The sequence below is a fragment of the Salvelinus fontinalis genome, unplaced genomic scaffold (genome assembly GCF_029448725.1).
Source record: "Salvelinus fontinalis isolate EN_2023a unplaced genomic scaffold, ASM2944872v1 scaffold_0010, whole genome shotgun sequence".
Lineage (NCBI taxonomy): Eukaryota > Metazoa > Chordata > Actinopteri > Salmoniformes > Salmonidae > Salvelinus > Salvelinus fontinalis.
This window is the reverse complement of record NW_026600219.1, coordinates 1,158,850-1,169,332: the sequence shown is the minus strand read 5'-3', so window position 1 is coordinate 1,169,332 and position 10,483 is coordinate 1,158,850. Positions and strand designations below refer to the sequence as shown.

Genomic DNA, 10,483 nt, shown 5'->3' with positions numbered 1-10,483 from the left:
GGAATGCTGTGAGTATATAGTGAGAATTTATGAGAATGTTTGTGCTCGTATGTACTGTTGTGTTTCTAATGTCTCTCTTGTTTTTTCTACTGTGTCTCTTGTGTTTCTACTGTCTCTATTGTTTTCTACTGTCTCTCTTGTTTTCTACTGTGTCTCTTGTGTTTCTACTGTCTCTCTTGTGTTTCTACTGTCTCTCTTGTTTTCTACTGGCTCTCTTGTGTTTCTACTGTCTCTCTTGTTTTCTACTGTCTCTCTTGTTTTCTACTGTCTCTCTTGTGTTTCTACTGTCTCTCTTGTTTTCTACTATCTCTCTTGTGTTTCTACTGTCTCTCTTGTTTTCTACTGTCTCTCTTGTGTTTCTACTGTCTCTCTCTTGTTTTCTACTGTCTCTCTTGTTTTCTACTGTCTCTCTTGTTGTCTACTGTCTCTCTTGTGTTTCTACTGTCTCGCTCTTGTTTTCTACTGTCTCTCTCTTGTTTTCTACTGTCTCTCTCTTGTTTTCTACTGTCTCTCTTGTGTTTCTACTGTGTCTCTCTTGTTTTCTACTGTCTCTCTTGTGTTTCTACTGTCTCTCTTGTGTTTCTACTGTCTCTCTTGTGTTTCTACTGTCTCTCTTGTGTTTCTACGGTCTCTCTTGTGTTTCTACTGTCTCTCTTGTGTTTCTACTGTCTCTCTTGTTTTCTACTGTCTCTCTTGTGTTTCTACTGTCTCTCTTGTTTTCTACTGTCTCTCTTGTGTTTCTACTGTCTCTCTTGTTTTCTACTGTCTCTCTTGTTTTCTACTGTCTCTCTTGTTTTCTACTGTCTCTCTTGTTTTCTACTATCTCTCTTGTGTTTCTACTGTCTCTCTTGTTTTCTACTGTCTCTCTTGTGTTTCTACTGTCGCTCTCTTGTTTTCTACTGTCTCTCTTGTTTTCTACTGTCTCTCTTGTTGTCTACTGTCTCTCTTGTGTTTCTACTGTCTCGCTCTTGTTTCTACTGTCTCTCTCTTGTTTTCTACTGTCTCTCTCTTGTTTTCTACTGTCTCTCTTGTGTTTCTACTGTGTCTCTCTTGTTTTCTACTGTCTCTCTTGTGTTTCTACTGTCTCTCTTGTGTTCTACTGTCTCTCTTGTTTCTACTGTCTCTCTTGTGTTTTCTACTGTCTCTCTTGTTTCTACTGTCTCTCTTATTTTCTACTGTCTCTCTTGTGTTCTACTGTCTCTCTTGTGTTCTACTGTCTCTCTTGTGTTTCTACTGTCTCTTGTTTTCTACTATCTCTCTTGTGTTTCTACTGTCTCTCTTGTTTTCTACTGTGTCTCTTGTGTTTCTACTATCTCTCTTGTGTTTCTACTGTCACTCTTGTTTCTACTGTCTCTCTTGTGTTTCTACTGTCTCTTGTTTTCTACTATCTCTCTTGTGTTTCTACTGTCTCTCTTGTGTTTCTACTGTCTTTCTTGTGTTTCTACTATCTCTCTTGTGTTTCTACTGTGTCTCTTGTGTTTCTACTGTCTCTCTTGTGTTTCTACTGTCTTTCTTGTTTTCTACTGTCTCTCTTGTGTTTCTACTGTCTCTCTTGTTTTCTACTGTCTCTCTTGTGTTTCTACTGTGTCTCTCTTGTTTTCTACTGTCTCTCTTGTGTTTCTACTGTCTCTCTTGTGTTTCTACTGTCTCTCTTGTTTCTACTGTCTCTCTTGTGTTTTCTACTGTCTCTCTTGTTTCTACTGTCTCTCTTATTTTCTACTGTCTCTCTTGTTTCTACTGTCTCTCTTGTGTTTCTACTGTCTCTTGTTTTCTACTATCTCTCTTGTATTTCTACTGTCTCTCTTGTGTGTCTACTGTCTTTCTTGTGTTTCTACTGTCTCTCTTGTTTTTCTACTGTCTCTCTTGTGTTCTACTGTCTCTCTTGTGTTTCTACTGTCTCTCTTGTGTTTCTACTGTCTCTCTTGTGTTTCTACTGTCTCTCTTGTGTTCTACTGTCTCTCTTGTTTTTCTACTGTCTCTCTTGTGTTCTACTGTCTCTCTTGTGTTTCTACTGTATCTCTTGTGTTTCTACTGTCTGTCTTGTGTTTCTACTGTCTCTCTTGTTTTCTACTGTCTCTCTTGTTTTCTACTGTCTCTCTTGTTTTCTACTGTCTCTCTTGTGTTTCTACTGTCTCTCTTGTTTTCTACCGTCTCTCTTGTTTTCTACTGTCTCTCTTGTTTTCTACTGTCTCTCTTGTGTTTCTACTGTCTCTCTTGTTTTCTACTGTCTCTCTTGTTTCTACTGTCTCCCTTGTTTTCTACTGTCTGTCTTGTGTTTCTACTGTCTCTCTTGTTTTCTACTGTCTGTCTTGTGTTTTTACTGTCTCTCTTGTTTTCTACTGTCTGTCTTGTGTTTCTACTGTCTCTCTTGTTTTCTACTGTCTCTCTTGTTTCTACTGTCTCTCTTGTTTCTACTGTCTCTCTTGTGTTTCTACTGTCTCTCTTGTTTTCTACTGTCTCTCTTGTTTTCTACTGTCTCTCTTGTTTTCTACTGTCTGTCTTGTGTTTCTACTGTCTCTCTTGTTTTCTACTGTCTCTTGTTTTCTACTGTCTGTCTTGTGTTTCTACTGTCTCTCTTGTGTTTCTACTGTCTCTCTCTTGTGTTTCTACTGTCTCTCTTGTGTTTCTACTGTCTCTCTTGTGTTTCTACTGTCTCTCTTGTGTTTCTACTGTCTCTCTTGTTTCTACTGTCTCTCTTGTTTTCTACTGTCTCTCTTTTGTTTCTACTGTCTCTCTTGTTTTCTACTGTCTCTCTTGTTTTCTACTGTCTCTCTTGTTTTCTACTGTCTATCTTGTGTTTCTACTGTCTATCTTGTTTTCTACTGTCTCTCTTGTTTCTACTGTCTCTCTTGTTTTCTACTGTCTCTCGTTTTCTACTGTCTCTCTTGTTTTCTACTGTCTCTCTCTTGTGTTTCTACTGTCTCTCTTGTGTTTTCTACTGTCTCTCTTGTTTTCTACTGTCTCTCTTGTTTTCTACTGGCTCTCTTTTGTTTCTACTGTCTCTCTTGTTTTCTACTGTCTCTCTTGTTTTCTACTGTCTCTCTTGTGTTTCTACTGTCTATCTTGTGTTTCTACTGTCTCTCTTGTGTTTCTACTGTCTCTCTTGTTTCTACTGTCTCTCTTGTGTTTCTACTGTCTCTCTTGTGTTTCTACTGTCTCTCTTGTGTTTCTACTGTCTCTCTTGTGTTTCTACTGTCTCTCTTGTTTTCTACTGTCTCTCTTGTTTTCTACTGTCTCCCTTGTGTTTCTACTGTCTTTCTTGTTTTTCTACTGTCTCTCTTGTGTTTCTACTGTCTCTCTTGTGTTTCTACTGTCTCTCTTGTTTCTACTGTCTCTCTAGTGTTTCTACTGTCTCTCTTGTGTTTCTACTGTCTCTCTTGTTTTCTACTGTCTCTCTTGTGTTTCTACTGTCTCTCGCTTGATTTCTACTGTCTCTCTCTTGTGTTTCTACTGTCTCTCTCTTGTGTTTCTACTGTCTCTCTTGTTTTCTACTGTGTCTCTACCCTGATGTTATCTAACTTTAATTCATTATTCATTGTAATAAATAATGGTGCTTGGTTGTGGTCCATGGACAGTGATGTGGTGATATTAACCCATACTTTGTTTGCTTTTAGTCCTCTCCAAATGAAACACCCCATCATAAACGCAATGTGATTTATCTAAACAATATAACATTTACACATGTTCCTTACTTCTTTGAAAGACAATAAACCAAAACAGTTGATTTATACCAACCCAGCCTTTTCCAGCAGAGAGAATGGCGAGAGTCAGGCAACGCAATACTTTATACTAGCTAGTCAAACTAGAAACTACTACTAATTATATTTTACTGTTGGCATTTCTCTCCCAAGCCAACAAAGAGCCAGCGTCCATCCCAGCCCAACCACTAGTGTAAAGACGTGTTGTATCAGTATCCTCTACATCCTCCAAATATACTATAGAGCTTTACTTCTCCATGCAGACCTGTCCACTTCCACACGGACTTCTTAGCATCAATCTTATGAAATATAAATATATATTATAAAATGTGTTTATACGGGTAAAATATATGTAAGTATCAATCTTTTGAAGTATAAAAAAGAGTGTGCAAAGCTGTCATCAAGCGTGGCTACTTTGAAGAATATAAAATATAAAATATGTTTTGATTGGTTTAACACTTTTTTGGTTACTACATGATTCCATATGTGTTATTTCACAGTTCTGATGTCTTAACTATTATTGAGTAGGTGTGTCCAAACTTTTGACTGGTACAGTATATTATAAAATACATTTATACATGTAAAATATATGTGCATTTTCCCTATGCAGACCTGTCAACGTCCACCTTGCCCTCTATGGAAGTAACCCGCCAAGAGGCAGCAGAGATTCCTCAGGAACCAGAGCAGGAGGAGGTGCTCCCGGAGGTAGCTACGCCCAGCCTGAAGGAGGTGGAGGACGCCGTGCAGGAGGCCTCGGAGTCGGGGGTCGAGGAGGTGCTGAAGGAGCTGTTAGAGAGGGTGGTGGAGGCCGCCATGGGGGAGGTGCTGAAGGAGGCACAAGGGGAGGTGAAGGAGGACCTGGTTGAAGTAGAGGATGGAGTGGAGGAGGAGTTAGGAGGAGGAGGAGGAGGAGGAGGAGAGCAGGAGGCGGTGGAGGTAGAGGAGGAAGGAGAGGTGGAGGAGCAAGGAGAACAGGAGGATGCTGTGACTGAAGTGGTGGAAGAGGAGATGGAGGTTGGAGGAGAAGGGGAGGCCACTGAAGCTGTGTCTGTAGAGGAGGAGGCGGGGGGAGAGGAGGTGCTGGGAGAGACAGCAGCTGAGTCTGAGGAGGAGAGTATAGCAGAGGAGGTGGAAGATCAACTAGTGGAGGCCCCTGTTTTTCCCCTCACTGGGGGAGAGGTTGTGGAGGAAACTACCCTCCCAGAAGAGGAGGAGGAGGAAATTACCCCCCCAGAAGAGGAGGAGGAGGAAACTACCCTCCCAGAAGAGGAGGAGGAGGAAACTACCCTCCCAGAAGGGAAGGAGGAAACTACCCTCCCAGAAGAGGAGGTGGAGGAAACTACCCTCCCAGAAGAGGAGGAGAAGGAGGGAGGAGGAGAGGTAGACGTAGAGGAGACGGAGGGAGAGGAGGAGGCGGTGGGAGAGGAGGAGGCGGCGGGAGAGGAGGTAGCAATAGAGGAGAAAGGAGCAGCCGAAATCGTGGAGGAGGACGAGGTGCAGACAGAGCAGGAGACTGTGATTGAGGAGACTGGAGGAGAGAAGGAACGAGAGGGGGAGGTGGAGGTGGAAGCTGAGGGAGGTGAGGGGTTAGGTGGGGAGGTGGGGGTGGAAGACTATGAGGAAATGAATACTACTCAGTCGGTAGTGGGGGAGCCAGCCGAAGAGGAGGGAGGGAAGGAGGAGGTGGTGGTGGTGATGGGAGAGGGGGAGGAGGGAAGGATGGAGGAAAGTGTGGTGGTAGTGGAGGAGGAAGAGGCTGGAGCTGAAGTAGTGATTGGGGAGGCAGGGGGTGAGGCGATTGGGGGAGAGGAGGAAAGGGATGGAGAGAGTGTGGAAGAGGAGGAGGGAGAAGGAGTGGTGGTAGGAGCTGCAGACCAGCTGGGAGGTGAAGCAGGAGGAGGAGAAGGAGGAGAGGCTGTTGAAGAGGAGGAGGGAGATGAGGGAGTGGTGGTAGGAGCTGCAGACCAGCTGGGAGGTGAAGCAGGAGGAGGAGGAGGAGGAGAGGCCGTTGAAGAGGAGACACCAGAAACCAGTCAAACAGAGAACCAAGGTAAACAATAGTGGAACATTCTAACATGAAAAACAAACACTAAAATATCTTGATTAGTTAAGTATTCAACCCCCTGAGTCAATACATGTTAGAATCACCTTTGGCAGCCATTACAGCTGGTAGTCTCTGGATAAGTCTCTAAGAGTCATTACTGCTGGAAGTCTCTGGATAAGTCTCTAAGAGTCATTACAGCTGGTAGTCTCTGGATAAGTCTCTAAGAGTCATTACAGCTGGTAGTCTCTGGATAAGTCTCTAAGAGTCATTACAGCTGGTAGTCTCTGGATAAGTCTCTAAGAGCCATTACAGCTGGTAGCCTCTGGATAAGTCTCTAAGAGCCATTACAGCTGGTAGTCTCTGGATAAGTCTCTAAGAGTCATTACAGCTGGTAGTCTCTGGATAAGTCTCTAAGAGTCATTACAGCTGGTAGTATCTGGATAAGTCTCTAAGAGTCATTACAGCTGGTAGTCTCTGGATAAGTCTCTAAGAGTCATTACAGCGGTGAGTCTCTGGATAAGTCTCTAAGAGTCATTACAGCGGTGAGTCTCTGGATAAGTCTCTAAGAGTCATTACAGCTGGTAGTCTCTGGATAAGTCTCTAAGAGTCATTACAGCTGGTAGTCTCTGGATAAGTCTCTAAGAGTCATTACAGCGGTGAGTCTCTGGATAAGTCTCTAAGAGTCATTACAGCGGTGAGTCTCTGGATAAGTCTCTAAGAGTCATTACAGCTGGTAGTCTCTGGATAAGTCTCTAAGAGTCATTACTGCTGGTAGTCTCTGGATAAGTCTCTAAGAGTCATTACAGCTGGTAGTCTCTGGATAAGTCTCTAAGAGTCATTACAGCTGGTAGTCTCTGGATAAGTCTCTAAGAGTCATTACAGCTGTGAGTCTCTGGATAAGTCTCTAAGAGTCATTACAGCTGGTAGTCTCTGGATAAGTCTCTAAGAGTCATTACAGCTGTGAGTCTCTGGATAAGTCTCTAAGAGTCATTACAGCTGGTAGTCTCTGGATAAGTCTCTAAGAGTCATTACAGCTGGTAGTCTCTGGATAAGTCTCTAAGAGTCATTACAGCTGGTAGTCTCTGGATAAGTCTCTAAGAGTCATTACAGCTGTGAGTCTCTGGATAAGTCTCTAAGAGTCATTACAGTTGGTAGTCTCTGGATAAGTCTCTAAGAGTCATTACAGCTGGTAGTCTCTGAATAAGTCTCTAAGAGGCATTACAGCTGGTAGTCTCTGGATAAGTCTCTAAGAGTCATTACAGCTGTGAGTCTCTGGATAAGTCTCTAAGAGTCATTACAGCGGTGAGTCTCTGGATAAGTCTCTAAGAGTCATTACAGCTGGTAGTCTCTGGATAAGTCTCTAAGAGTCATTACAGCTGGTAGTCTCTGGATAAGTCTCTAAGAGTCATTACAGCGGTGAGTCTCTGGATAAGTCTCTAAGAGTCATTACAGCGGTGAGTCTCTGGATAAGTCTCTAAGAGTCATTACAGCTGGTAGTCTCTGGATAAGTCTCTAAGAGTCATTACTGCTGGTAGTCTCTGGATAAGTCTCTAAGAGTCATTACAGCTGGTAGTCTCTGGATAAGTCTCTAAGAGTCATTACAGCTGGTAGTCTCTGGATAAGTCTCTAAGAGTCATTACAGCTGTGAGTCTCTGGATAAGTCTCTAAGAGTCATTACAGCTGGTAGTCTCTGGATAAGTCTCTAAGAGTCATTACAGCTGTGAGTCTCTGGATAAGTCTCTAAGAGTCATTACAGCTGGTAGTCTCTGGATAAGTCTCTAAGAGTCATTACAGCTGGTAGTCTCTGGATAAGTCTCTAAGAGTCATTACAGCTGGTAGTCTCTGGATAAGTCTCTAAGAGTCATTACAGCTGTGAGTCTCTGGATAAGTCTCTAAGAGTCATTACAGTTGGTAGTCTCTGGATAAGTCTCTAAGAGTCATTACAGCTGTGAGTCTCTGGATAAGTCTCTAAGAGTCATTACAGCTGGTAGTCTCTGAATAAGTCTCTAAGAGGCATTACAGCTGGTAGTCTCTGGATAAGTCTCTAAGAGTCATTACAGCTGTGAGTCTCTGGATAAGTCTCTAAGAGTCATTACAGCTGGTAGTCTCTGGATAAGTCTCTAAGAGTCATTACAGCTGTGAGTCTCTGGATAAGTCTCTAAGAGTCATTACAGCTGGTAGTCTCTGGATAAGTCTCTAAGAGCCATTACAGCTGGTAGTCTCTGGATAAGTCTCTAAGAGCCATTACAGCTGGTAGTCTCTGGATAAGTCTCTAAGAGTCATTACAGCTGGTAGTCTCTGGATAAGTCTCTAAGAGTCATTACAGCTGGTAGTCTCTGGATAAGTCTCTAAGAGTCATTACAGCTGGTAGTCGCTGAATAAGTCTCTAAGAGATTTACACACCTGGATTGTGCCCATTATTCTTTCCTAAATTCTTCAAGTTCTGTCAAATTGTTTGTTGATCATTGTTAGACAACCATTTTCAGGTCTTGCCATAGATTTTCAAGTAGATTTCAGTCAAAACTGTAACTCGGCCACTCACGAACATTCACAGTCTTCTTGGTAAGCGACTCCAGTGTAGATTTGGCCTTGTGTTGTAGGTTATTGTCCTACTGAAAGGTGAATTCATTTCCCAGTGTCTGGTGAAAAGCACAGTGAACCAGGTTTTCATCTACGAATTTGCCTGTGCTTAGCTCAATTCCATGTATTTTTTTATCCTGAAAAATTCTGCAGTACTTAACGATTACAAGCATACCCATAACATGATGCAGCCAACACTATTCTTGAAAATATGGAGAGTGGTACTTAGTAATGTGTTGTATTGGATTTGACCCAAACATAACACTTTGTATTTAGGATAAAAGTGATCTGCTTTGCCACATTCTTTGCAGTTTTACTTTAGTTGTTGCAATTATTTGTATTCTGTACAGGCTTCCTTCTTTTCACTCTGTTAATTAGGTTAGTATTGTGGAGTAACTGCAATGTTGTTGATCCATCCTCAGTTTTCTCCTATCATGGCCATTAAACTCTGTAACTGTTTAAAGTCACCCTTGGCATCATGGTGAAATCCCTGAGCAGTTTCCTTCCTCTCTGGCAACTGAGTTAGGAAGGACGCCTGTATCTTTGTAGTGACTGAGTGTAATGATACACCATTCAAAGTGTAATTAATAACTTCACCATGCTCAAAGGGATGTTCAATGCTTTTTACCAATCTACCAATGGGTGCCCTTGCTTGTGAGGCGTTGGAAAACCTTCCTGGTCTTTGTGTTTGAATCTGTGTTTGAAATGAACTGCTCGACTGAGGGACCTTACAGATTACTGTATGTTTGGGGTTACAGAGATGAGGTAGTCATTCAAAAATCATGTTCAACACCATTATTACACACAGTGTGAGTCCAGTGTGAGACCGAGTCACAGTGTGAGTCCGTGCAACTTAGTATGTGACTCGTTAAGGCACATTTGTACTGCTGAACTTATTCAGGCTTACCATAACAAAGGGGTTGAATACTTATTGACTCAAGACGATTCAGCTTTTTGTTTTTAATTCATTCATAAACATTTATAAAAACATAATTCCACTTTGACATGATGGGGTATTGTGTGTAGGACAGCGACAAAAATAATCTACATTTAATCATTTTTAAATTCAGGCTGTAACACAACAAAATGTGTAAAGAATCAAGGGGTGTGAAGGTGCTGTACGTTCTGACTGAGATTACTCCACAAGTACACACACACACACACACACACACACACACACACACACACACACACACACACACACACACACACACACACACACACACACACACACACACACACACACACACACACACACACACACACACACACACACACACACACACACACATTCCATAGGTCCACTCTATAGTCCCACTACCCTCAGCCTTGGGCCTTCTCACTCTCATTCACACACGTGTGTCAAATATCTGACCCCTCCTCTAGAAGTGCTGCTGGACCCAGGTGAGAGCTCCATGAGATCCATACCAGGGGATTCTCAGGACCCCGCTAGCCCACTCAGCCCCCACCATCCTGGGGGAGAGACGGAGAGCAACACCATGGGAGGGGAGGAGATCCTGGAGGATGTGGATCTGGAGTCGAACGACGCCAACAAGATCATCACGTTTAAGGACAAACTTTTAAACTTTGACCCTGATGAGGCAACGTCCACACTGGATAACTTTGTGGAGGACATTCCTGCCATGGCCGATGAGGAGGAGCCAGGAGAGACCAATGAGGTGGTGGAGGTCACTACAGGCACTGAAAACTCAGGTAACTGTATCCTGTATTATAACTACTGACAACAGGGAACTGTATCCTGTATTATAACTACTGACAACAGGTACCTGTATCCTGTATTATAACTACTGACAACAGGTAAACTATATCCTGTATTATAACTACTGACAACAGGGAACTGTATCCTGTATTATAACTACTGACAAAAGGGAACTGTATCCTGTATCATAACCACTGACAACAGGGAACTGTATCCTGTATTATATCTACTGACAACAGGGAACAGTATCCTGTATTATAACTACTGACAACAGGGAACTGTATCCTGTATTATATCTACTGACAACAGGGAACTGTATCCTGCATTATAACTACTGACAACAGGGAACTGTATCCTGTATCCTGTATTATAACTACTGACAACAGGGAACTGTATCCTGTATCCTGTATTATAACTACTGACAACAGGGAACTGTATCCT

General features: G+C 42.5%; 1 protein-coding gene across 1 annotated transcript in view; it reads left to right on the top strand.

Annotated features, from left to right (window-relative positions):
* Nucleotides 1–9,741, top strand: part of LOC129842067 (peptidyl-prolyl cis-trans isomerase G-like) — a 65,765-nt gene extending 56,024 nt beyond the window's left edge. Inside the window, exons 5-7 of the mRNA XM_055910458.1 lie at nt 4,309–4,565; nt 4,707–5,027; nt 9,709–9,741. Coding sequence (XP_055766433.1) covers nt 4,309–4,565; nt 4,707–5,027; nt 9,709–9,741 — 611 coding nt within the window. The remainder of the gene's footprint in view (nt 1–4,308; nt 4,566–4,706; nt 5,028–9,708) is intronic.
* The last annotated feature ends 742 nt before the right edge of the window (nt 9,742–10,483 follow it).